The 26,892-nt window shown below is 54.4% G+C and overlaps 1 protein-coding gene and 1 long non-coding RNA gene across 2 annotated transcripts; one reads left to right on the top strand and one right to left on the bottom strand.

Annotated features, from left to right (window-relative positions):
• Positions 1-142: 142 nt before the first annotated feature.
• On the bottom strand, positions 143-9,647 carry MEX3A (mex-3 RNA binding family member A). The gene is made up of 2 exons (XM_060298218.1): positions 9,160-9,647; positions 143-5,556 (listed from the first exon to the last, which is right to left on the bottom strand). The coding sequence occupies exons 1-2, from the start codon at positions 9,611-9,613 to the stop codon at positions 4,448-4,450; spliced, it is 1,563 nt and encodes a 520-aa protein (XP_060154201.1). The 5' UTR covers positions 9,614-9,647; the 3' UTR covers positions 143-4,447.
• An 847-nt stretch (positions 9,648-10,494) lies between these two features.
• Positions 10,495-26,518, top strand: LOC138842424 (uncharacterized). The gene is made up of 3 exons (XR_011376950.1): positions 10,495-10,826; positions 25,546-25,801; positions 26,330-26,518. It is a non-coding gene; the product is annotated as an uncharacterized lncRNA (long non-coding RNA).
• The last annotated feature ends 374 nt before the right edge of the window (positions 26,519-26,892 follow it).

Raw genomic sequence — 26,892 nt, 5'->3', positions numbered from 1 at the left:
TTTTCCTTGGTGGATTTGTAACGTGTCTTCACTAGATGCCTCAAATTAAGTCTGACCACAATCCTACTCTACTTTCTACAGTGGAGAGACCACTCCCCCTGCCCCAGGGCTGTCTCCCCCCACCCACCCTACCCCACCCGTACCCTCGCGCGGGGAAGGGGAAGCCCTCCCCACCCCAGACGCTACCTTCCCAAACTAGCGGGGTTTCTAGGACAAAAAGAGCAGGGGGGATATCTGTCCCTAGGTGGGGTGAGAAGAGTAAACTGGGGAGAGGGAGATGTGTGTTTGGGGTCTAGGGCCAGGGAGGGCCATGAGTCATTGGTGTCATGGAACAGGCTCTTCTTGCCAAGAACCAAGGGGCCTCCACACCCCCTTGGATAGGAGGGAGGGGCCCGACCTGATTGCAAGCTGGGGTTGGTAGAAGGCAAGTGCTTAAAAAACAAGTTGATTTCTCACAAGCGAAAGCCAAGCTCCCCAGTTTTCTGTGGGGAGGGCGATGTGCCCTGGGGCCAGGGCACAGTGGACGACCCCTACCTGAACACTTACAGATGGAGGTGGACTAGAACAGAGCATTAGGGTCAGGGTCACCCAAAGTTGCTGCTGCTCTCCCCCTGCCTTTGTACCCTTGGGGACCAGTTCTCCCAGGCCTTTAAGGGCAGCATCTCTGCTCTACCCCAGTGGGTGGGAAGTCCTTCTTGGAATCTAACTTCTATGAGATAATAAAGCACTTTTGCAAACCTGTAAAGCACAGTGCAGCTTTAAAGGAGAACGATTATCGAGTTGGCTCCTCCACCCGCTGCCATGGAGGTCAGAAGCTAAGTAGAATATTGGGTGGGAACAAGGAAGGGGGACAGACCACCCCCTCAGTCCCCTTTAAGCTCTGAGAAGGAAACATGTGCATGTGTGTCTGTTGGTGAAATGACCTACCAGGCTCTTGAATCAACCTGAGGTGGAGTGGATTGAGGTTATACTTCAAGAAGGACTTCCTCAGTTAGGCCCGGGAGAAGTTGCCTCAGGAGGGTTGGAGCTGGGCAGTCTCCATCCTCCCAGAGAACCCCAAGAGGACATATTCGGAGTAAGGGCTGCCCGACAGACAGGGAAGGCCAGGATGGCCAGGCCCTCAGGTACTGGGGTGCAGAGCAGGGGTGCAGGTGAATGTGCTCTCCCTCCTCTGCTGTCCCTAGCCCAGCCCTCCTCTGGTTGAAATGACCACTGTTCGTCCTTTCAAAGACCCTGGGAACTGAGCCCCTTATCTATTTGTCCTATAATTTAAAAATCCAAGGATTCTCAGAATCAACCCCAGCAGACGGGAAGGAAGCTCCTAACCTTACCTAGCAACCTGCTCCCACCCTGATATCTGAAGATGGAGCGGCTTAGGGTGGACTCAGCCACTTCCCTCCTCTATTTTCCTTTTCGTTATGACTTTTATACATTCTACTGGACCCAGGGGCCCTCAATGCTACTAAACTTTAAGCTATCTGAATATCATCTACTAAGTAACTAGTAATTCTTTCTCTTTTTCTCTAGGATTATATGAAATAAATTTGAATTATTATTATTATTATAATTATTATTTTGTAGTATTCTTTTCTTTTAAACCCCTCGGTTTCTTTCTTTTTCTTCTCTCTCTCTCATTTTTGGTTAAAAAAACAAACAAACAAAAAAAACTATTTCTCTTAAATCTCACACCTCTCTGAGGGTTCCCGTAGGCCTGCTAGGCCTCAGTTCTGGACTTCCCCTTCTCACTCGCCCCTGGGACAGGGCAGGGGAAGGGGGGGACACCCCAGGATCCTCAGTCCTCAGTCCTCCAGCTTCTTCCTTTCTCCTTAATCCCTTTCTTTGTTTGGCTCTGCCGGCTCCCCCGAGGGGGAGGGGTAGAGGGGAGAGGGAGCCCCGGGAGTGAAATCCAATCTACTTGCAGGGCCCCCGAGGGACCAAGTTCCCCTAGCCCCTGTCTCCACCATCCATCCCAGGATGCTCCCCCGGAAAAGCAAATGACATTCCTCCCCAAAAAAAAAGTGGGGGGAAAAAGGAACGTAAACCCGAACATATATTAAAAACACTTTTTTAAGATTTAACTCTGAATACAAATGTATTTTTTTTCTTCTCTCCCTACATATATTCTAAACCTTCTAAAGTTTTTTTATTTTTTTTAAGGATCACTTTATCATAAAATAAAATATCCTTTTCATATAATAAATTACCTAATAAAAAGTCTTTTTTTTTCATATTAGCCCAGGTTCTTTGCTACATTTATACGGTAATAAACGCCTTTATTAAAATAGAATATTAAATTATAAAGAACTGCTTTTTTTTTTTTTTTTTTTTTTTTTTTTGCTATTTTTGTTTTCTCTCCTCTGTGTTGGTCACCTATCTCGCTCCCTCTCACGCTCTCTTTCTCTCCTCTATCTTGTCTCTCACTATGTGTTTTGCGTTTGTTTCTAGGTTTGGCTCAATTAGTAAGAGTGGGATTGAATTTTCCGAGCCCCCTAGTGTAACAGTCTTCTGCCTTTGTGGGTAGAGTGGAGAGGGGGAGGGGGATCGACAGACAGACATCCCATCTTCCCACCCCCCTCCCCACCCCCCCTCGGCGACCGAGGGGTGCCCATTTGGTTTGGTTTCTATTGTACAGACATCTCAGGATGGCTCACATTGGCGGGAAGGAGGGAAGTTGTCACAGGCCAGTGTTCCTGGCTGTGACCTCCTTCCGCTCCCCTCCCTGGCTGGTGGTCTGGAGGGGAAGGCTGAGGAGAGGTGAGTTAATTCACAACAGGAGGAAGGAGAGGAGGAAATCCCCTCTGTACCCCCATCCCTGCACCCCCTCTCCATCCAGGAAGAATGGGACTCCAGAGCTTAAGTGCTCAGAGATCACTTAGAAGAGTCCCACCCTACTATATACAAGAATCTCCTAGGACCCCCCTGGGACTCCCATCCCCCATCCTCTCCTGGCCCGGCCAGCGGAACCCAGGAGGGCGGGAGGCTGGTGGCTGCCCCAGATGAGCAGTAGGGAAGCAGCAAAGGGGGTACAAGGCCTAAAATCATACATGATTCTCAGAACAGGCCCTGCTATACCCCAATCCTGCTTGGCTCTGGACTGACCCCTGTCTGAAGACCTGGTCTCTCTCCTCAACCACAATGAGTGAGACACAGACTTCATGATTAGCGTGCTAATAAGGGTTCAGGTCAGGTCCAGAGAGGGGCGCACGGAGTGGGGCACTGCAGGGGAGGAGGAGCAGCCCCTCCCTCCAGCAGCCTCTCCTATGGCCTCAGGCCCTTTCCTGCTCAAAACTGCAGACACACTACCCTGGCTCTCCCCTCCCACCACCAGAAAATCCAGCCCAAGAACTGTTCCCTAAATGTAATGCCCCAAGATGATAAAGGTGGAGGTTTGACCCTTTATGTAACCCAGTATTGGTCCCCTCCTCAAATTTTCACTGAGAACGGGGATACATTCCATCAAGAATTTGAGGTGTTTCTTTGGAGGAGTAGGAGAGAGGGCCTCCGGATGCCAGAAGAGGAATTAGGGGGGACCATCAAATTGTTCTTCCCCCTACTTCTCCCCAGGGGGATGGTGTCCCCAAAGCTGGGCTGGAAGGAGCAGGAGGGAGGGGGGAGAAGGGAAGAAAGAGAAAGAGCAAGACAGGGCTGGTTGTGACAGCCAGCAAGGGGAAGCAAAGAGGAGAGTTGGGGGAGAGAACAAAGGAGTGAGGAAAACCCAAAGGGAAGAAAGATGGGGAGGAGAGAGTGGAGGGAAAAGCTGCAAGGGGCAGAGAGGGGCACCCCCTCTCCAGATTCCTCTAGCCCAGCATTGTGGGGATAGATGAGTTCTGAGCCCTTTATTGGTCGACATACTTCCTCCCCTTCCCCCTTAGAAAATCTATCCCGACTTCCGAAAGGGCCCCAACCCCCTTATACTGCTGGAAACCCAGGAACAGATTCCCAAACAGGATATGGCGGTGGAGGGTCTAAAGGGTCGTGGTTGGAGGTCAGAGGTCAGGACCAGAGGGCTTGGGGATCGTTAGAGCACCTCTAGATACAGATGGTAATTCTCCCTCTCCCTTTCCCCATCCCCTCCACAGAGGAAAGGGTAGTGTGACACACACAAGGGTAGGTGGAGAGGGGGTCAGGATACCTTCGCGGCCACCTCTGGCAAAACAAAAGTTTCTCTTAGCTGCTTCCAGACTGAAGGGTGTGTTGAGGTATCAGAGTTGTAACTCTAGTAAAATTTCCGGCCTGGCCCCCTCCCAACCTTTCCAGGACAGGGTGACCAGAGGCTCTGAAAGTGGTCCACCCTTCAACCACCATCGCCTCCCCTCCCCCCTCCCCAGAGAGCGAGTATCTCTAAGCACCTTGCCCCTCAAATCACTGATTTCCAAAAGGCCCTAGTGGAACACAGCTCCAAGAAGGGCCCCTGGGAGGTGGCCCCAGGAGGCAAGGGGCAGGGGGCTTAGGAAAATATTCGGATGGCTTGCGTGGCTGTGATGTGGCAGACGGGACACTCCGGGTCCGTCCTCTCGCAGATGCGTACTGCACACTCCATGCAGAAGAGGTTGTGTCCGCAGGGCACGAGTGCGGCAGTCACCTCACTCTCGAAGCACACCATGCAATCCCGCCCGCCGCCAGGGCTCCGCAGGCCGCCCCCACCAAGTTTAGAGAAGCCCTGGAGCGGCTCTCCCGGCGGGCGTCTCGGGAGTCCTGCCAGCTCAGGCCCCGCAGAGGCGGCAGGAGAGCGGTGCGCGCCCGGGGGCCCGGCGCGGGCCTTGGCGGAAGAGGAGGAGGAGGAAGAGGCGGAAGAGAAGAGCACCGAGGTGGGCGTGGCGTTCTCCTGGCCCGCCCAGAGAGGGGGGCTAGTCTCCGCCACCCCGTAATACACGTCCTGCTTGCCCACGCCGTAGCCGGGAAACAGGTACCCGCCGTAGCCAAAGTCCCCTCCCTGCTCGCCCAGGCGCGGGGCCTCAAAACCAGAGTCCACTCCACACTCGCCGATGCAGCCCAGACTGTTCTGCCTGAAGGTGGAGAGGGGCTTGCAGCCAGGCGGGTGCACCCGCCAGGCCTCGGAGTAGCGGCTATCAAGCGCGGCGTCGGGGCTCCCAGCCAGGAAGTCGTTTTCATTGTTGTACTCGAGGATCTTGCCCGTGCGGACCGCGATGTGCGTCTCGATCTCCTCGCGCGCACGCTCCACGTTGCCCGGAGCACCGGTGATCTCGAACACCGGGTCTCGGTCCCGGCTTGGCGTGATAATGTACGTGTTGGTCTGCTGCTGGATGCGTTTGATGGTTGCCCCCTTGGGGCCCACCACCAGCCCCACCACGCGGTAGGGCACCCGCACACGAATAGTCACTTGGCCGGGCAGAGCAGGCGCCACGCCAAAGGCGGCGCCCGACTTGTTGCGGGAGGCCCGGATCATGGAGAAGTGCTCAGCTGCTGAGATGATTTCGCGTCGGGCTGTGGCCACGTCCTCCCGCCGCCCGGTCACCATGAACACTGGCTCCTCGCCTCGCACCGGCGTCTTGATGTAGGTGTTGGTCTTGGCCCTCAGAGCCTTAATCTTGCAGCCTGGGATAGGTTGGGAAGGGAAGAGAGAGAAAGAAACTCACCGGGCAAGAAGGTTTGTGCTGAGTCCAACAAGTTCCTGCTCCTGCTCAGATACTCAGCCCCCCAGGAGCCTCTGTCTACCCTTTGAACCCCGCCCCCCCAATCCACCCTAACCGGAACAATTCACTCATCGTATCTTAAATCTACCCAACGTCTCTATCAACCACAGATCGTCAAATGTCCCAACATTCCCTTGAATTCCATTCAGGACCTCCAAATTCACGCACTCTTTGAAATCCTGAAAAAATCACTGACCCTCCAGACGAGGTGCTAACCTCAAACCTACTCACTAACTCCTCTCCAACCACGAGCCGTTCCCACAATTTCTCTACTGATTTCTGGCTACTCAAACTTCCAAATCACTTAATCACCCCACCCTGCCCTGCAACTGCAATCTCCGATCTGTCACTGATCTTGATCTTTCCTCAGAACTGCAATGGACCCAGCAACCCACAATCTACTCCTTACTTGATCTCCATGCCTTAAAAGTGTCCTCCAGTCTACTCTGGGACCACTGACCCCCAGCTGCTCCCATGCCTTCCACCATGAGTGTCTCTCAGTGGGTCCCAAATTCATAGCAAGTTTTCAGCAACTAGTGGAGTGTGGGAGACTGGGAAGGGTCTGAGAATCAGAGTTTCAAGAGGGAAAGGAGGATAATGATGTGTGGTGCCTGACCCCATGGACACTCCTGCCACCCTGTCCCCTGGGGGCAGGAGAGCCAAGATGGGCTGGGAGCTGAGTAGGGTGGGGAAGAAGGTGTTCTGGACCTGTACTCTTGCTTTGAAGGAGTGGGTTCAAGGTAGGAGGTTGGGGAGAGAGGCAGAAAGAGAAATGAGAAAGGCCCAGACAAAGAGAGACAAAGAGGGAGAAGGGGAAAGAGAAAAGTGAGGGAGGCTGGGGTGGCCACACTGCAGTTTAAAGGTGGCAGACCTTGATGGCTGACTGAACAAGCCTCTCTCCTCCTCTCCCACTTCCCTCTCCCTGCCCCTAGCTTCACACAGAACCTCAGAGACTCACATGCTTTCTCGAAGCACACATGCTACGTGTGTGAGTTTGCGCGTGCGCACACACACACGGACCTAGGAGCCGTGATGCAGTGTGCCTTTATCTAAGTGATACTTGTGGTGCAAACCTAATGTACACTTTCACATACCCCTCTCTCCCATACACACAGATTCCCTGCGTTTCAACCTTTCATCCGTCCCACTCTTCCATCCCCATCATTCCCAGCACACAAGCAGCACATTCCTATACACACCTGCCCACAACTTTGGTCCCCATTCACATTTAGACACGTTCACACCCCTCTCCAGATACACATTCACCATTCCCTTCCTCGCTCCCCAACCAACGCCAGTGGTCCTAGTTTTCCGATTCTGCCCCAACCCTCCAACCACAGGCCTGGGGTGAGCTCATCTTTTTTTCCCTCTCCTTCCTCCACTCCAGATGGCTTCTTCTCCAGATTGGCATGTGGGAGGAGAGAGTGGGTTGGGGGCAGCTCTCCTCACCTTCAAGAGACCTCAGGAAGGAGAATTTGCTCCTCCCTTTTTGTCTTCAGACCTCTTGGCAGCTGAGAAGTCCTACCTGTTGTCCAGCCCACATCCTTGCTGCTCTAATGTCAGTAAATGACTGCTCTATTTGTGAGGCATGGAGGGTTAAGGAACAGTGAAGCCCCTTCTCCTACAACTTCTAATCGCATGGCATCTGATAGGCATCGGGGTTCTGGCTCTAAGTTTTGAGCCCATAAACTTACGCGAGAGCTAGGTGCCTTTAGGGACTGGAGTTAGGGTGAGGAGGACAGGCCGGGTATAAAACTAAGGAGAAAAGCTAGAGGCCTGGAGGTGCAGAACTGGTGGTGGACCTCGTCCTGGGTTTCGCAACCCTGAAGAAGCATCTCTTGAAGGGAAGACCCAGTTGGCTTCACCTTCCTAGAGGTCAAATAGAGGAGCACTGACACTGCAGCAGGAGGAGGGAGGTTAGACAAGAGAAAGGACTTCCATTTACTAAAGGAATGAGGGAGAGGCCTATCTTCTCTGAATAGGAGAAATCCCCCTACTTTTATGAGAGACAGGCCCATCTGATGCGGAGGCAGAAGAGGAAAGAATGACTCTATGAAATTCCGGGGCCTCCCAAGACCACCCCCGCACCCAAGAAAAGATATCAGTGTCCCCACCCAATTCCAGGGCTCTGGGTCCCTAGTTTCTGGCAACAAGAGGAAATTCAACTTTTAAAACCAGAAATCTCAAGAGATGGAGTGCCCAGGAGGATGAGGGCTATGCCTGGGAGTGGCATCTTCCCCTCCTCCATTCTGGATCTCCCTGCAAAATCCCCCCAACCCCCCACACTTCTGGTAGATGAGGTGAGATGTGGAGTAGGGGCCCTCCTGGCTTGCCTCCCCTCTTCCCCGGCCAGCAGCCGGCCTCCTCCCTCACTCCCAGCCGGAATGCAGCTCCTCTATTGTTCCCCACTGTGGGACAGCTCCTCCCCTGCTCCTCCCCCACCCCACACCTCCCCAGCCCAGCCCCCTTGCAATTTCCAAATCCCACCCCCCAACTCCCCTTTGGGAAACTGGGAGAGGGAAGGGTCCCCAGGATCCCGTCTGCTCAATCTGGACCCTCACCAACACTCCCACCCCCACCCGCCCAGGGATGCTGGAGCGGAGGAGGGTGTGGTATCAGACATACTACACTGGATTAATTCTACACCCACACCCCCCTCCCCCCAACAACACACCCAGACACATGCCCTCCACCAAATCTCCAGGTGAAGGTTTCTTACCCCCCAGCATGCCCTCACCCACTCCGTCCTACTCTCTCACTACCAGAGAACCCTCTCCAGGCCTCTGGCCCCTGGCCGTGGCCAGCCCAGAACAAAAGCCTGAGAGGGAGGAGGAGAGGTCCACACCAGGACGTGGCACTTCATTGGAGGCGCCCCTTCCAAAACCCCACAGACCATTCAACTTTGGTGTGTGGGTGACCACAGCACTCCCTCCTCCCAGCAGCCCCCCTTTCCCACCTCACCCCCAGGCTGGGACCCTCCCATGAGCCACACCCCCTTCCATTCCTACACTCAGCCCAACAAAGAGATAGATACTCAGTCTAGCTTCCCAGGCCAGGTCTCCCCCAAAGTCTGTAACTCCAGGCGGCTGGGGGTCCCAGGGGTGCCCCCTCCCCAAAACCACTAGCAAATGCCGGAGTTGGGGCTTCTGAGTAACTCTTTGCACATTCCACCAGTTTTTCTGTCTACGAGTGGACACCCCCTCCGGACAGCCTCCCCGGATTGGAAGATCGATCCCCCTCCCTTTTCCCTCTCTCCACGAGAGGATATTTCTTTGTCTAAGGGCAGAGCCCTGGGGGAGGAAGGATCTGGAGAACAGTCCCAACTGGGGGGGTGGGGGTAGCAGGGAACTTTGTGGCACTTGGAAATCAGGGTAGGGGGCGGGTCCCCCTTTGTGGGGAAGGGACAGAGCCAGAGGCGGGCAAGAAGGGAGGAAATGAACTTTCCGTGGTAGGGATGGGGTGCCCCCCACTCCAATCCCTCTCCGCGGTCCCGGCGCCCGCTTACCTTGCCTGCCCACGATCTCGGCCACGTGCTCGGAGGTGGGCACGGGTACACACTCGGTGGTGTTGCTGCTGCCCTTCAGGCGCAGCTCGGCCTCTTTGTAGAGAGCGCAGAGCTTGGCGTCGCTGGCCCCTTTGGGGGCGGTGGGGGGTTGGGGCGTCTGCGCCGCGGGGGCCGCCGTCGGGGCGGCCGGGGGCGCCGCGGGCGGCGGCGGCGGGGCCGGCTGCGGGGGGGCGGCCGGCTGCGCGGGGGCGCCGCCCCCCCCACCTCCCCCGTCCTCGCCCGCCGTGGGGGCGGGGGGCTCCCCCAAACCCAGGAGGCAGAGTTGATCGAGAGCCAGCTGAAGGGCGCGCTCGTCTTCCAGCAGCCCTCGGTCCTTAGCGCTTCCCCCGAAACATCCTAGTTCTCCAAAGCCCCCATTTCTTTCCATTATTCCAGATACCACTAGACTAGGCATGGCGAAACAAAAGCTGGGGGAGAGAGAGAGAGGGAGAGAGAGAGAGAGAGAGAGAGGTGGTGGAAGGGAAAAGAGGAGAGAGGAGGGGAGGGGAGAGGAGAGGAGGGGGGTGTGTGGGGAGGGGGGAACAAAGAACTGGGGAGGGGGGAAGAAAGCGAGATAGAAAGATAGACCCTCCCCCTAAGCCCCCCTCCCCAAACACCCTGTAACCCGACTCCCCTCGCCCCAGCCCCCAGGGTGGGGGTGGGGGGAAAAAGAAGCAAAGCCAAGAAAGCAGATCTCCTCTCCTCTCCGGGGGTGACGGGGGGCGGGGGGCTGCGGGATTTCTGCCCCCACCCCTCCCGCCTCGGTCCCGGGAGTCTCTAGACCCCACCGTCCAGACGCCCCCCTTAGGCTCCCGCACCGAGCCCCAGTCCAGGAGCGGCGCTCAGTGGCCCCCAATAGAGCCCAGCCCCTTCCAGCGCTCAAACTCTTTTGTTTTAAATGAACTGGATGGAGCAGCATGGAACTGACGGGAGGGGGGCGCGCCGGGGGCGCCCGGGGCATGCCGGGAGTTGTAGTTTCCCGCCCTCGGGGGCGCGGGGACGAATTCCTTGACCCGAGGAAGATATGGATGTGCCTTCGGTCTTTACTCGCGGCTGGGAGGCGAAGCTGGGGGTGGGATGGAAGTCAAGGTCCCTCATTTTTCCAAGAGGCGGGCACCGGGAGAGGAGTCAGTGTACAGAAACGGAACGTGTTGAAAAAAGGCTAATGGAATGTGCCCCCCTCCCAAGACGGGCTCCTTCCCGATCCGGGCAGGTCTTTGGTCCCTCTTTCTTATGGTAATGAGGGGGGGGCGAGAGGGCGGGGAGCGGTCCCGGCTGGGTCACTGCGGCTTTCTGTCGCTCGCTCTCTCTCGCTCTCGCTCTCTCTCCCCTCTTCCCCCTCCCTGCCGCGCTCCCTCTCCGCTCTCAGCTCCCCCCTCCCGCTCTCCCAGAGTCGATCCCGGCTCTGGGCCGCGGGGAGAGGTTCTCCGCAGAGCAGACAAAGCCCGCAGCCGCGATGCGGGGAGAACACGGCTGGGCGCGCTGGGGGGGCCGGGATGGGGTGCCGGCTTGGAGGGTGGGACCCCTTGGTAAAAGACGGGGTCCCCTCATCTCCAAGCGGCAAGCCATCCCCCCTCGTCCTCTCCCGCTCCCCCAGTCTCGGAGATCTGAGAGGCACCGACTGGGAGGTGAGTTAGTTAACATCCTTCTGATCAGTAGAGGGGAGCTGGGAGGGCTGTGGAGAGATGAAGTGAGGAGGATGAAGGGGTGGAGGGAGAGGAGAGAAGTGGGGGGACAGAGAGTGAGGAGGCAAGGGAAGTCTTAAAGGCATGATGTGACTTAACAGTTTCGGGTGAGAGCCAGGAGCTTTGGGTGCGACAGAAGGAGGAAAGAGAGACTGGATGGAATGGAAACCCAGACTTCTTCAGGCCTGGGCTATATATGTAGCTTGCGGGTGATCTGTTCTTTAGCCTTCACCATCATCCCACCTCTCCCCCATTGAAAACCCATTAATTCAGCTCCTTTGACTCTGGAAATTTGGTGAAAGTAAAAATCAGTTTTTAAGGCATGAATCGGACAGTTGGGCACTTTTAGGGGAGTTTGTGGAAGTTGGAGTGTAATGCAATCTTTTCTCCCCTTACCCCATAGCTTCAACATTTCTTTTGTTACCCTTTTTATGCCTGGGTCTTTCCCAGTAGGAGAAGGGATGGCACTGCAGCTTGAGGGCTTGAGGTCAGACTTTTAAGAACTTCCCAAAAGTTTTATAAGAATGGGTGGGTGAGCTACAGTGGTAAGGTGTCCTTTTCTGGAGTGCCTTGGAAACCAAAAATCTGAACTAGTTTGTGAGGTAAAGTCCTGCTTGGAGGCAGGGGAACAGAGGAGATGACCTCATAGACCAGGCACTGTGAGGCCGTGAGGGCTGAGCTGCAAGCCCAGTTCCCTAAATTGATTCTTGGAGAGAGTAAATTTGCACACCAATGGGAGGGTGGGAGCCAGCGTGGAGGATCACAGGAGGGGTTGGGGGTTGGCACACTGCGGGGCTCTTGCTTCTTTGCCTGGCAGAAGATGCAGGGAAGGGGAGCCATGACTGAGAAACCCCGGAAGCCCCGGGAATTGGAGAAGGGGTGCCCTCTGGATCGAGGATTTAACATAAAGTTAACAACAGACCTTCTTGGATTGGGTGCTCCCGCCTCTAAGCAAGAGTGGGCGAGGAAGAATTGGAGAGACATAGCCCTGTGGGAGTGGCTGTTTCCTGCTCTTGTCCCCTCTCCTTCTGCCCCAGGAACTTGGATTGGGGGAACCAGGCTTGGATTGGGGGAACCAGGGAAAGCATCCTACTCTGTGGACCAGGTGACTGTTTTTCACATGAACAGAAATCGCACACGGTTGCATAGGACTGATTGTGTGCCAGGCCTTTCTGTCACCAGCCGGTCTGCGCCTTCCTGTCCCCTCTGAAATGAGATTCCCCCTAGACACTCACTCCTGAATTTGCCCTGCTTCCCACTTTCCTCCCCACTAAGCTAATTAAAGCAGGAGGTTAATGACCAAAGAAGCCTTGGGGGTTTGGCCAGGGAGGAAAACAAAGGACAGAAACAAGTGTGTGCGAGTGGGGAGGGGACAGCTGCTGAATGGGAAGGGACAGACTAAGGGGCAGGGTAGGGGAAGGGGCAGTCCCTGCTGGACCCCCGCTCACTGATCCAACAAGGACTAATCAGCCCCCCTGGGTGTGTTCATGTACCATGGGTCCACCCTCAGGCTCCCACTGACTCCAAATAGCCAAGGTGAGAGAGGCAAACGTGAACCTGGCACCTGGAGGGCAGGACGTGTGTGTGAGCGCACTTAGGTCTGGGGCTTGGCTGTGCACGTAGAGGCATGTGCCTGCAGATTGTGCGGGGTACATCCACCCACAGGGGGCCTGCCAGAGTGCCCAGTGGCAGCAGAGCCTGGCGATGGGCACCTTGAGGAGCCAGGTTCTCAGGAGGTTTTTTTTTTTTTTTTTTGGCTGTAGGATCTTAGTTCCCTGGCCAGGGATTGAACCCATGCCCTTGGCAGTGAAAGCTCGAGTCCTAACCACTGGACTGCCAGGGAATTCCCTCGGGAGGGGTTTTGATGAGTCCTTCCCTCACTCCCAGAGGCTGGTGCCCTCCTTTGTTCAGGGGACTCCCCTCCTCCACTGACATTTGTGTTGGCCAAGCTGAGTTTCTGTCCAGGGGCCCTCCTTTTCCTCTCTCCCCCGCCTGCCCATTCTAGAATTAGGCCCATGAGGGCTGAAGGCCTTACTTAAACAATTTTGCTTGGAACTAGGTAGCTATGCCCGCCCCACCCCAGCCCGCACTCTGCCCATGACCAGCAAGGTGTGTAGGTGGCATATCTCTCCCCTTCAGGACCTTGGAGGACAGGACTGTGTGTCTCATCTTTTTTTTTTTTTTTTTTTTTTTTTTTTTGTGGTACGCGGGCCTCTCACCGTTGTGGCCTCTCCCGTTGCGGAGCACAGGCTCCGGACACACAGGCTCAGCGGCCATGGCTCACGGGCCCAGCCGCTCCGCGGCATGTGGGATCCTCCTGGACCGGGGCACGAACCTGTGTCCCCTGCATCGGCAGGCGGACTCTCAACCACTGCGCCACCAGGGAAGCCCTGTGTGTCTCATCTTTGTCATTGTCTCCTACCCTGGTTCCCCAGTACCTAGCACACGGCCCTGCCCAGAGCAGAAGCTCAGTAAGGGTGTAGTGAGTGTAACTGCGCATTCCAAGCTTCGTGATGTAGGAGGAAGGAGCAGACCTCTGGAGCCAAACATGCTGGGTGTTAATTCTGCCCCTTGAGCAGTCAATTACTGCTGAGCCTGGATTTCCTCATCTCTCAAATGGAAATAATAAGCCAAGTTCCTAGCACAGTGCCTGGCTCATTTAAGGTGTTCAATCAATGTTAGTTTGGGGGCCCTGTTTGCTCTCCCCTGGCAATTGACTTTACCTAGACTGTGGTCTTCATTAATTAATTTTAATTCATTCATTCAGCTAACTACTTCCTATTGAGCTCTTAGGATGTGCCAGGCACTGGAGGAGGTCCTGACCCACTGTGAGTCATTTGAAGATAGTTCTAGATCTAGACTTGCAGAAATAAGATCATCCCAAACAAACAGCAGATAAATCCAAAAATAATTCCTGTTGAGCACTGGAGTGCAGGTGAACTCTATATGTCTCTAGCACACACACAGCCTCAGGCCTGAGGAACAAAGGACCCTGTGGAGTCGTTGAGTTGGCTGTATGAGCCTGTGTGTCTATGTGCAGGTGTATCTGTGTGTGTGTGTGTGTGTGTGTGTGTACACAGGTCTGGCTGCAAGGCAGGAAAGGTGACCCAGTTGAGAGTGGGATGGCCCAGAACTCGAGTGGAGGCTGAAAGACAGGAGTGGGATGGGTGATCCAGACTGTGCTTATCTGTGTGTGGAGCTGTGTCCCTTTTCTTCTTCCAGCAAACCTGGGCACCTATTATTGCTGTCGTACCAAGGGATGGGGCACAAACCTAACACCTGCCCCTCCTCTGCCCTATTCTCAGAGCCCCCAGGGAGGGAGGCAGACACAGGAGGCTACCATCAAGGTTGCCCTAGCAAGCTGGCTGGCCCTTATAGAGGTTATCTCATCCATCTCCCTACTCCTCTCGGGATGCCTTCTCCATCTGTCTTAATCAGCTAGGCCTCCTGTCCTGTACTTTATGGGGTTTATGTTTTCTTTTCTTAATACCCCTCCCTATGGGAAGTCTACCTTGTGATCTAAACACCATTCGTCCTGCTGAGAGTGCAGCCAGTTTTCTCTCTGTTGCTGGAATACACTCAACTCATTAATTTCTTTCCTTCTTTCTTCCTTGCTTCCTTCCATCCTTCCCTCCTTTCTTTCTTTCTTTCTTCCTCTCTTTCTTTCTTTCTCTCCCTCTCTCTCTCTCCCTTTCTTTTTCTTTCTTTCTTTCTTTCTTTCTTTCTTTCTTTCTTTCTTTCTTTCTTTCTTTCTTTCTTTCTTTCTTTCTTTCTCTCCCTCTCTCCCTTTCTTTCTTTCTTTTCTTTCTTTCTTTCTTTCCAGCCACACCACACGGCTTGTAGGATCTTAGTTCCCCGACCAGGGATTGAACCCAGGCCATTGGCAGTGAGGCAGTGAGAACACAGAGTTAACCACTGGACCACCAGGGAATTCCCCTCAACTCATTAATTTCAATCAGTGAGAATGTATTGGGTAAAATTCTCTAGGACACACAAAAGAAGTAACAGACTTGATCTCTGCCCTCAGCAAGACACAGAAACTAGCCTACATGACCCAGAGAACATGGACAAACAGGATTAAATGTGAGGGCAAAACAGTCTTTGGTACTTGGAGGGCTACAGAGATTGGAGAAGAGAGGAGGTCTCTCTGGGTTCTTCCACTGTTGTGGGCCCAATCTCCAAGGGCTTTGGACCTGGACAGACAAACACCTCTCTGCTCCTCCCCTGGGACCACTCCAGCACTCCCCCTAGCAGGTCCCTTGCACTCTCTGATTTCCCTAGGGAGAGCAGCTCCGAGGGGCTGGGGCAGAACTAGGGTCCCCCAGGACAGCTGGCTGGCAGGGCCCCTCTGGGATTCAGGGCCGGACCCAGGTGTCCGGGAGGCAGGTGATACCAGAGCTGTGACAGTTGGTCCCCAGATTCCTCACCCAGTGGCGCCAGCTCTGGTTTCGGGCTGAGGCAAGGGAGGGGGAGGGGCACCTGGTGCCAGGCAGGCCTGGGTGTTCTCTTGGGGCAGGGAGAAGGAGGCAGTAAACATGCCCTTGCTAGGTTGTTGGGGAGGGATTTTTCCAGTGCCCTCTCTGTGCCAGGCACTGTACTGGATACTAACAGGGGATACTGAAGCATAAGACACAATCTGGCACGGGTGAATTAATGGATATAAAAGACTGTATAGAATGTCATAGGTGGACTAGAAACTAAATGAATGAATAAATAGATTCACCAGTTATCTAATGACCTTGTTTTACAGAGAGGAAGATTGAGGCCCAGAGAACTCAAGTCCTATGACTCTCTTGTGCCTTTTGTTCCATCATGCTTCCTTTTTCAGGAAAGGGAAGAGGAAGTTAGAGAGAGAGGGGTGGGAAGAGGGACTTTCCAATTCCTGAGTTTCCTTATTTCCAGGCTCTCTTCTTGGTGTTTACAGACTTGATCTCATTTAATCCTCTTACAACTCTGTGAGGCTGGCATTGCCATCTCTGCTTAACCTCAGGGACCTAAGGCTCAGAGAGGTTAAGTAACTTGCTCAGGTCACACAGCTGGTAAATGGACACTCCAGTGTTCAAAGGCAGATCTGTCTGACTCCGGAGCCTAGGACCCCAGAAGTGAACAGTGATACCCAGTGAGTGGTCTGGAGGCCGAGGAGAGAGTGATCACTGAAGTTGGACCAGGAGAGGCTTCCTGGATCTGGAGTCCCTGAAGGATGAGTGAGGTTCGTGCAAAGGGAGAGGACTGGAGATTGATGTCAGAGGTGCCCAGGAGGCTTGCTGTTTGGGAAAGTGGCCTGCTTGCCTGGATCCTGAGGAGCTCCAGGGACAGGTGGAGGTAAAGCACCTTTGAACTTTGGCCACGAGGTGGCGCTGCAGGCCAGTTACTGGGAGCTACTCCAGCGTGGGCTTGCACACTAGGACCCAGAGGTTTCTTCCCTGCCAGTTAGGGATCCACGCCCAGTCCTGCCTCCTCAAGTGTCATCTCAAGCTTCCACCTTTCCCTTTTCTGGAGGGGCATCCACCAAGTGGGAGACAAGGAGGCTACCAGTCTATTCCTGATTAAGGACAAAAACCCAGGTGGCCGTGACCTGGGCATCCCCATGGTCTGACCAGCTCTGCAGGTCATCCTGAGCCCCCCTCCTGCTGCTTAAGACTGGTTAATGTCCAGTTGCCCTCCTGAGTCCCTTCGGGGCCAGGCTAACCAAACAGACATTTGAGTACAACCGACCTGGGTCTGAAGCAGAATAATAATAAAACCTACCTAATAAGGAGTTAAAAAGTTTTCATCCAATAAACACATATTGAACACTTGCTGTGTCAGGCACTGTTCCAGGCATTGGAGATATATCATTGAACATGACAAAGTCCTTACTCTCATGGACCTGATATTCTGTGGGGGAGGGGAGACAGAGTAAACAAGTAGATCATGTAATTTATGGTAGTGGTAATCGCTGTGAGGAAAAACAAAGCAGGATTTGGGGGTAGAAAGGTGTGAGATGGTTAATTTAGAAAGAATGGTCATGTTGTGAGAATTTAACTGGACATATATAAAGCACAGTGCCTGGCATTGAGTTAGCAATTGTTACGATTATTTTGTTCCCTTTGCTTCTGCCCTTCTCCATCCCCATGTTCCCCTTCCTCTGTCTCACATTCTCCCTGCCTTTTCCCAGTAGTCCCCCCAGGGAAAACAGGTGCTGGCTTGGAACCAGGAGTCCTGAGTTTTTAGTCCTGGCTCTGCCACAACAGTCCAAACTGGCTTTCCCCTCCCCAGCTTCTGGTAAATGACATCACCCTCCACCTGGTTGCTCAAGCCAGAAATCTGGAGCTATCTGTCATCCCTGCCTTTTCCCTAACTTCCTCCCATCTAGTCCATCAACCAATTCTGTCAACTACACCTCAAAACATTTCTCAAATCCATCAACTTCCCACCTCCACTGCTACTCTCCTGATCCAAGCCATCATCCTCTCCTGCCTGTAATAGTCTCTAGCTGGTCTCTCTCCTCCATTCTTGTCTCCCCTGCCCCCTCCAATCCATTCTCCACATGGTGGCCGGAGAGATAATTTTTAAAAACCAAATATGATCATGAAACTCTCCTTCTTAAAACACTGTATTGGCCCCCCATTGTCATTAGATCCAAAACCAAACTCCTTAGTGTGATTTAGAATATCCTTCACATTCTGGCCCTTGCCCAGCAGTCAGCTGATCCTGCCCTCCCTCTCACCCTCCACTCCAGCTACATGAGCCCTCTTTCAGGGCTTAGAGCACACCATGTTCTGCCCATCATCCAGCTTTGGCCTGCGCTGTCCCATCTGCTGTTCCCTCACCCTTCACCTGGCTCATGCTGGTTCCTCTTGTGGGACTCAAATTCCATGTCACTTGCCCTGGGAAATGTCTCCCGGTCATTTTTGGAGATCTCTTAACCATTCCGCACACTATATTGTAACTGTCCGTTTACACTTCTGTCTCCCCAAGTACCTGGGAGCCCCTTGAGGACAGGGACCGGCTCTAGTCCACTCCTGTATTCCCAGCACCTGTGCCGGCACACAGTAGGTGCCCAATGTTTGCTGCTTGGAAGCTGCGTGCGCGCGCTCATCCATACTTCCCTCTTGAACAGCCTCTTCCCTTGACCCCCACACCCCACCATACCTCCCACCCTCCACACCCAGCTGCATCTCTCCCCTCCCCTCCCAAGCGCCACCCCTGGGCCCTCACAGCCATCCCTTGTCTGATCTCCAGAGGGGTGCCGTTTGCATGATGCTTGGCATATACCTTCACTGGGTTGGAACCAGGAGTCCTCCTCTCGCCAATGCCTAGTCCGGAACACATTCACAGCAGGAACTCCATAATGGTGCTGATTCACTGGTGTGACTTCTGACTGATGGCTCAGAAGGGATCTCTAAGCATGTAAACCCCTCCCCTCAGTCACTGCTGGTAAAAGGAGTCTTGGACCCAGTAGGCCCTTGAGAGTGAAAAGAAGTACACATAGATCATGTGCTCCTGCCAGGTCCTCTCATCCCCCTACGCCTTTGCAGGTGCTATTCTCTCTGCCTCCAACACTCTCTCCCCCATCATCTTGTCTATCTCCCACTCATCCTTCCCACTCACTCCTGAGCTCAGGAGTCATGTCCTCTGAGAGGCCTTCCTGACCGTGCTCATGGACTTCAGTGCTCCTCCTGAGTCTGCTGTGGCCCACAGTGCCGTCACAGCCAGTGTACATGTTCTGTATGCTACTCCAGACTTCAAGCTCCCCCAGGACAAGGGACATGTCTTGCCAAAGCCTAGCGGAGGGGGCACTCAATACAAATTTATTAAGTGAATGATTAATTGAATGAGTAAGAGGAAGAAAACTACTGTGTGATACTGAGTAAGTCACTCCCCATCTTTGGGCCTCAGTTTCCTCTTCTGTGGAGTAGGGACAGGAGACGGTAGAACAGAGGTGTGCTTGCACATATTTGATAACGGGGTGGGGTGGGGGGGAAGTCCTGGTTTGTGACAGTTGTCAAGTTCCAAGGTGTAAATTCTCTCACCATGGCTGATTTCAATGTGAACAATGGGTTCTTACCAGCAGGCTTAAGCTCCCTCCAGCTCAGGACTACAGATGGGGTGGCTTGGGCCAGAGGGACTTCAAGGCACTTTCTCATTCCAACATCCTTGCACAAGGCCCCTTCTCCAGAGCCTGAGGGAGGTCAGGCTGTTTCCCAGTTGTACTTATACCCAGGCTGCCAGTTATACCCTTATTGCCAGTTTTCTAGAGGCACATCCATGCCCATTCCAGGTGGGTAACTATACATGTCTCTCCCAGGCAGCCTTCCCAGACTGCTCCAGGCCTGATGGTTGGCCCAAGCCCTGACATCAGACCTGTGCAGAGGGGTCACCTACCCTGCTCTCCCGGTGTTTCTGGGTCCCACCTTCCCACACTGATGGGCTCCCTTAGAGAAGGGGCTGAGTCCAGTCTCGGTTTTTATCTTGCTGAACCTCTGACCTCTGACCCTGCTGGCCCCTCCTTCCTTCTCTACACCCTTTATTTCCTCCCCAGCTTTTCTCCTACCTCCCTGGGTGCTCCTTTTCAGTTTCCTTCGCCCGTCTCTCCCCCTGTTTCCACAGGGCCAGTGATTTCCAGGCCTGTAGTTTCCTCCACCTGGAACACACTTTCTTCTCCCTTTCTGCCCAGCTATTCAAGCGAGAGCCCGTAGTGTCCTCCACACCTGGGCTACAGGTGGGCAGGTGACCTATTACTGGTGAGCTCTATGCAAATTAACTACTGTTACTGAATTTGTTTTCCCCATCTATAAAATGAAGATAAGGGTAGCAATTACCTCATGGGATTGTTATGTGATAGTGGCAAGAGGCATGTAAAGTACTAACATAGCGTCTAGTACACAGAAAGTGCTTAATAAATGTTGGTGATTATTATTCAGGACTTAGCTTAGTCACCCCTTGCTCGGGGGAACCGCAGCCTGCGTTAGGTGCCTGGTTCTCTGCCCCCGCCAACCCTCGCATCCCGAGCTGCGCCTTTTGAGGCACTCATGACAGTTTAATTGCTTGTTCCACAAGGACAAGAGCTATTTGGGGCACACAGATGGTACATATCTGTGAATGAATGAATGAACTAATGATGTGAATGACTGTCTCCCCTGGCAGGACACAGAGCCGGGGCCTTCTGCCACTCAGGGCTAGCCTGGACACGCCCACCCTTAAGGAGGAGGTGGGGCTGGTACCCCCGGGCCAGCAGGTGGCGCCAGCGCCCGTCAGTCTCCGTCCGTGGCCACCTCCCTTGCCCTCGCTGGTTTTACAACCCCACGCTGACGGAATTTGAAATGGGCAGGAAAGGTGGGGTCCTGAGGCCCGCGGGGGCAGCCGGGGCTGAAGTTCAGTCATCTCTCACGGGCAGACGTTTTTCCAGGAGGTGCCCAGACTAACTTGGCAGGGAAGGGAGTGGAGGCCGCTGGGGAAGAGGGCCCTGCCGAGGGGCTGTGGGCACAGATCCTGAAGTGGGGACAAGGTTGATGGTATCCTGGGAACATGAAATGAGAAGCTGTTCAATCAGTGAGTCAAAAGCCGAGATCTAGGAACCAGACACAGTGTGGGGAACAATGTGATGAAATCAATCAGTGAGAGAGGAAGAGGAGGTCCGGTTTCTATGACAATGGTAGTGTTTGTGGCAAGCTGGGGACTCCTGGGACCCCAGGGCCTGTGAACAGTGATTCTCCACAGGAACGGGAAAGCTGCAGAGGGACTGTATGCTGGGGACCGGATGCCCTATGATTCCTTCTTGGTGCTCAGCACGTGTTCTCCCAACCACAGCTCCTGAACCTGTGCTCTTTCAGATGCTGCGAGGGGCGCTGAGCCCTGACAAGAGGCAGGCCCTGTGCTCCTCACCGTGCACGCACATTTCACTTATTGCTCACAACGGCCCTCTGGAATTAGTGTTACCCCATTTTACAGAAGAGGAAATTGTCAGGCTGGCCAAGGGTGACAAAAGTAGGACATGAGTGGTAGAGCCAGGATTGGAACCCGGGCTAGTCTGACTCTAACCATCCTGTGAAGACCCAGAAAGCAGAAAAAGAAGAACAGGGGCATGGAAGTTAGATCATGTTTGACCCCCTACTCTCCACTCCCAGCCCCTGCTAGAGCCTGGGAATTCCCAGCATCCTCCAGTCATTGTCAGGACAGTTTCATTCTTGTGTAGCTGTGGGGCCGCCACAATTTCAGTATGAAAGGGGGTATCCCTGTCTCATCCCCTAATGACATGCAAGAAGGAACTGTAGCTCTTCACCATCTCTTCCCCTGCAGCAGAAGGGATGGAGGTTGGAAGTGCCTTGGAAATCTTCCAGTCCAGTCCACTTGTTTTGCAGATGAGGAAACCGAGACCCATAGAAAGGAAGCAATTTCTCCAAGGTCACAGAGCGAATTAATGGAAAAGAGAACTAGATCCCCTGTCTTCAAAGTTCTGTGATCCCAGAAAGAACCTTCTTAAATTTGGCACTGGGTTCTTAGATTGGAGTCAGGCAGAGGAACAGAGGGAGGACAGCAGATTAAATGGGAAAACCTAACATAGTATATAGCCCGTGGAAAGAAGGTACACAGCTCATGCCCCACCTGTCTACCACGTTACAACAGCAATGATAGTGGGGGGATCATCAGAAAGACTTATCACATATGTATGTCAGGGGGTAGAGGATCTTTGGTCAAAGTGGACTGCGTGATCGTTAGCAAATCACTTACCCTCTCTGAGCTCCAGTGATAATGTGGAGTACCCTACCTCCAGGGTTTTAGGGATGATGGATGGGATGGTGGGCAAGTTTTTATGAATTATGGGGTGACATGAATGTTCTTGGTTTTCAGGGAAGGCAAGTCATGTATAGTGGGACTGGAGATAGAGTTGCCCTGGAGTGCAGAGGTAGGGGATAAGCTGAGGTGCTTGACCCTTGATCCTTAGGAGAGCAAGGAAGCCACATGAGCCTTCGACATGCTCACTACAGGCAGCAATTCTCTTCCCTGGGGGAAGGGGGAGGTGGGCAGCAGGTTCCTGCAGACCCTGGGGGTGCCCAGAGGCTGTGGGAAGCTGAGGACTAATTAGCTCTCACTCCCTAATTGGACTTAATTGCCTGCTTGTGATCAGCAATTAGGAGGTTCCATCAATTAGCACAGGGGGGCTGGTCAGGGCTCCCCTTCAGGAGGGGAGGGAGGCAGGCAGGTGGAACGGTGGTCCCATGGGGAAGTTGCCTCACTGCCCAGGCCCTTACCGCCCAGCCCCTTCTGCCACTGTGAGGGAGGGGCCGGGAGCTTTCAGGCCTCCCACCTGGACTGTGGCTTCTCTGACCTTGGTTTACCCACTCTCACCGGCTTTCTGACTTCTGTCTAGAGGAGATGGCATCTGGCTGGGCCTGGCTCCACCACTGGCTCCTTTGCAACTTTGGGGTTGAGAGTGTGAGCTTCCAAGCCGGGTCTCTGGGGTTTGAATCCCAGCTCCACCACTGATTGGTTGTGTGACCCTGGACCCACTGTGCTTTGTAAAATGGAGCTGATAATAACAGTCCTTCCCATGCAGGGTCCTAGTGAGGATCAGGTGAATAATGCACCTGCTCTATTTAGACCAGTGCCTGGCATCGTCAGCACTCAGTGTTAGCTGTTATTATAATCCCTACTCCAAGCCTCAGCTTCTCCATCTGTTAAATGACAGACTGAAGTAGTGTTTACTGAAAAATGCCAGGGTCCCACCCTAGATGAATTATTGAATCAAAATACCCAAACTTTGGGTGCTGGTGGTTTTGAAGGGCCCCTCCCCCAAGCAATTCTGATGCCCAGTGAGGGTTGAGACCACAGGGTTCCCCCCAGTCATGACCCCTGAAAACCCTCGAATAAATCCCACCCCACCCTCACCCCCATTCTGGACAGCGGCTCCCTGTCCTGTGCCACACAGGACCCCCTGCATGGCCCTGGAGCTTCTGCCATTTGGTTGAGAGCCACCTGTGTGGCCAGAAGCCAGTCTCTCTCCACTCACTTGGACCAAGTCCCCTTCCATAAAATGAGAATAATGACCTTGCCCAGCTCAACTCCCAGCGCTGTCCAGAGGTAATGTTTCAAGAGTGATAGGACTGGGGCTTCCCTGGTGGCGCAGTGGTTGAGAGTCTGCCTGCCGATGCAGGGGACACGGGTTCGTGCCCCGGTCCGGGAAGATCCCACATGCCATGGAGCGGCTGGGCCCATGAGCCATGGCCGCTGGGCCTGTGTGTCCAGAGTCTGTGCTCCACAACGGGAGAGGCCACAACAGTGAGAGGCCCGCGTACCGCAAAAAAAAAGTGATAGGACCTGCTGTAAAGGTAGGCAATTATATTGTTCCTTCCCTCAGTAGACATTTATTGACGGCCTAGTATATAACCCATCTCCTTTACACACAGTGATGACAGAGTTATAAGCTCCTGGAGAGATTGGTCCTGAACCATCAGACAAGTCAGGTTCTTGGGCCAGTCTCTTTTTTTTAGCTCCTGCTGGGTATCAAATGAGCCAATGAGTGGAAAGAACCTAGAACAGGCCCTGTCCCATAGAAAGCGCTCTGTAAACAGTAGCCGTTGTTACTACTGGTATTGGGACTATGCCCTGGGCTGGGCGTGGAGAGAGGCCTGGTTGCAGAGCGAGCACACATAGAGCTCCGATACAGGGAGGCAGTGAGGGGCACGTGGGAGGAAGGCAGGGCTAGAATTAGGTGCTGAAGAGTGGGGTGTGTGGACAAAGTACAGGGAGGAGTTGAGCTTAGGGAGTGCTGGTTCAGGAGGGAGGTCTGTTGAGATGCTCAGCTCACATGTGAACAGAGAAACTTCTCTGTCCCAGGCACTGTGCTGGGTGCTGGGAATACTGGGGAGGGCCAGACCCACCCAGCCTCTACCCTCAAGGAGTTCCCCTAATGTGGGAAGACAGAGGCGAACACAGTGTCAAATTCGTGTGACAGGAGATGTTGAGGGCTTAGCGGGACACCTAACCCGGACTTAGTGGCACTTTTTAGCTGAGCCTGGAGGGTGAGTAGGAGTTGGTCAGAGGGCAAAGCATGTGCCAAGTCCAGGAAGGTTAGCTTAGAAGAAACGAAAGAGATCCAGATTGCTGGAATCTAGAGGGCAAGCAGTGAGGCTGGAGATAACAAGCAGAGCCTGGGCCATGGAGGGCTTCACGGGCCAGCTCAAGGAATTTGGACTTTACCCCAAATATAGTTGGGTAAGTGCTGTTAGTTTGAAGTCTTGTGGAAACAGGCTGAGGTTTACATTTTGGAAAGATGGCTGCGGTTTAGGGAGGAGAAAGGATCAGGGCAGAGGCAAAGGTGGAAGCAGGAAGACTGGCTGGGAGGCTCCTGCAGTTACTCAGGCGAGGGCTGTTGGTACTCAGAGCCACGGAGCTGGGAGTTCCCTTGCGGTCCGGTGGTTAGGACTCCGTGCTCTCACTGCCGAGGGGCTGGGTTCGATCCCCAGTTGGGGAGCTAAATCCCACAGGCCGTGTGGTGTGGCCAAAAAACAAAACAAAACGAAACGAAAAGAACCACGGAGCTGGAGGCAGAATGGAGAGAGATTCTGAGTCCACAGAATGTGGGGGGTCACTGGCCAGGGGAGACAGAGGGGGTGAGGCTGAGGAAGGAGGAACAGAGTGGGGCTGGGGTGGTGTTGGGGAGACGTGAAGAACTCCATCTGGGACATCCAAGGAGGGGTGGCAAGTGTGGAAGCTCGGGAATCGCCCCTGACCTGGGAATCCTTGGAGGCCTCTTCCAAGAACTCTCTGGAGTGGAAGGGCCCCTCACCTATGGCCCAGTGCCAGGCTCCCCTTTCGCTGGCCTCTCCTGGACAGGCTGGGACTTCCTGGCCCAGAGACACCATGTTGGGGCAGGCCTGCCTGGATCCTCTCCAGCCCAAAGGGAGAGAGGTGCCCATGTGCCAGCTCCAGGACACATGTTTTGGGGAAAGAGCAGTGGAGGCAGTGAGTTCAGGGAGCTCCACTTCCTATCCCACCTCCCCGGGCCTCTGGCCTCCGTTGTGGCCCTGGGAACAGATTCCAAGGAGGAGGCCAGAAGGCGAGCTCTCTGGGCCTGGGCTATACAGGGCAGCAGGGTGCAGCGGCCACACTGTAGTTTCGGCAGTGGTTGTGTGAATGAATTCTCCTTCCTCCCTTCACTTGAGCATCTAAGTGTTTGGAAGCCGAATTCTCCCTGGCCCGAGGTGTTCCCAGTGGATGGATCACCGTACGCTTGTCTGCCCCAGGCCTGGCGCTCATCTCCATTTCTAGACCCCTCCTGCGGCGCCTCTCTGCCTTCTTCAGCCTGCTCTGTGCCCTCCCTCATTAAACGTGGTTTCTGTAGAATGTGATTTGAATTAACTCTTGGGAGAAAAATCACAGAAACCAGGAAAGGGGGGCCATGGGGAGGGGGCAGTGAGTCATGTTTCCGTGTGTATTTTTCAAACTTTCCAGTGGGAGTTTGGAAAGCAACACTCTTTCGGTTGCCAGCTTGGACCTGGCTCTCCAAGGGTCCCTCGGTCTGTTTCTATAGGGCTGTGCCCTGGCCCACCCTTCAGGTCTGCTTTGCTTCCTGGGATCCCAACCCCTTCTCCCTCTCGGCCGGCTCATGCTGTGGACGGGCTCGGGGAAGTCCCTCCTGGTGTGGCACTTCAGTCTCGCCTCTGTTGTCATTTCACAGTGATGGCCCTCCATCTACGTCCATTTCAGGGTGGACCCATGGGGCCTGCAGCCACTCTGGCCAACCCTTCAGCCCTCAAGAACCTCCATCAGCACCAGGGAGCCTGGGCTCCAAGAACCTCCTCTCTGCTGTGGCAGCTTCCTCTTTGTGTCATTCCCTCCCATTTCTGCACCCCGATTTCCAGAGGGCCTGTGGCCGAGGGTGAGAACCCACTGACCCCCAGGGAGAAGCTCTGCAAAGACCTCACCCTGAGGAGGTGGGTAAAGAAGAGAACCCCTCTTGTGTGCTGGGCCCTGGGCCCATCTTCTGCCCTGGGAAGGGGTGTCAGTATGTCCATTTTGCATATGGAAACCGAGGCTCAGCCAGGGAAATGGATGGGAACCTTACGGGTGGTGGGGAGGTCATCTCAATCCCTTCTTGCAGGCCCGGAGCCCTTTTGCCCTCCCCCAAAGCTCCCATCCGCTGCTTCAGGGGTCCTGGCCTAGCTGTCCGTCTCCCCTGCCCCTCCCAGCTTCTGACTAATACTTCCTGGCGGCAGTTGGATGTCCTGCCCCCACTGTGCCCATGCCAGCGACAGCCCACGTCACATGGGCCACATCTGGCTCCATTTGAGTACACCCTCCCCTCCTTTGTCCCTCCCCCTCCTCTGCCCAGGCACCAGATCAGGAAGGACCCCTGAGAACCTCTCTTCTCTGGATCCATTAGCCCTCCTTGCCTGCCCTTTCACAGCCTCTAAGGGAGTCACTCCTTCCCCTCCTTTCAGCCTCCTCATCCTCTCTTCCAGCCTCCACCCCCTGGACATCTTGACTCCATCCTTCAGCATCCCCTCCCTCACTCTATCCTGACTGCTTGGACCACCTCCTTCTCCAGCCACCACTGAACAATAGATTGGGAAGGGGAATTTTGCAAGGTTCGAGCCCCCAGAGCTGTCCTAGGGCGAGGGGAAGGCAGGCAGCCCAGGGATTAAGTTGCCTCTAGCCCAGCCCTCTGTCCTGTTACCAGCATGGGGCTGGGGCGGGGGGGGGGGGACATTGGTAGAGGTGACTCCAACATATGTGTGCATGGAGGGATATAGCCGAGCCTGCGTGGAGTGGGTGGAGGGCTGAGGGGAACTGTATGGCTCACCCTCTCTAAGTTGTCTTTTGTGAGGGACGGGAGGAGCCTGGAAAGCCCTCTAGCTACTGGCTTCCCTCCTCCTTCCTCCCTGCTTAGCAACTGTTGCTGGGTAAATATTTGCCCCACCAGGATCTGTGGCTGGAGAGCTGGCGTCAGCCCGGGCAGCTGCCCCTCTCCTCAGTTCCTGGGCCTCCCCTCTGCCCAGCTCTCCACTCCTCCTGGGCCCCCTGA

This window comes from Globicephala melas, chromosome 1 (assembly GCF_963455315.2).
Source record: "Globicephala melas chromosome 1, mGloMel1.2, whole genome shotgun sequence".
Taxonomy (NCBI): Eukaryota; Metazoa; Chordata; class Mammalia; order Artiodactyla; family Delphinidae; genus Globicephala; species Globicephala melas.
Note: the sequence above shows the minus strand (reverse complement) of the source record. Positions and strands in the feature narration are given on the sequence as shown.

Excerpts from the sequence above, each read along its gene's own strand:
- MEX3A (XM_060298218.1), bottom strand. The coding sequence starts at position 9,613 with ATGCCTAGTCTAGTGGTATCTGGAATAATGGAAAGAAATGGGGGCTTT. Across the intron at positions 5,557-9,159 it reads CGAGATCGTGGGCAGGCAAG|GCTGCAAGATTAAGGCTCTG; the intron begins GTAAGCGGGCGC and ends AACCTATCCCAG.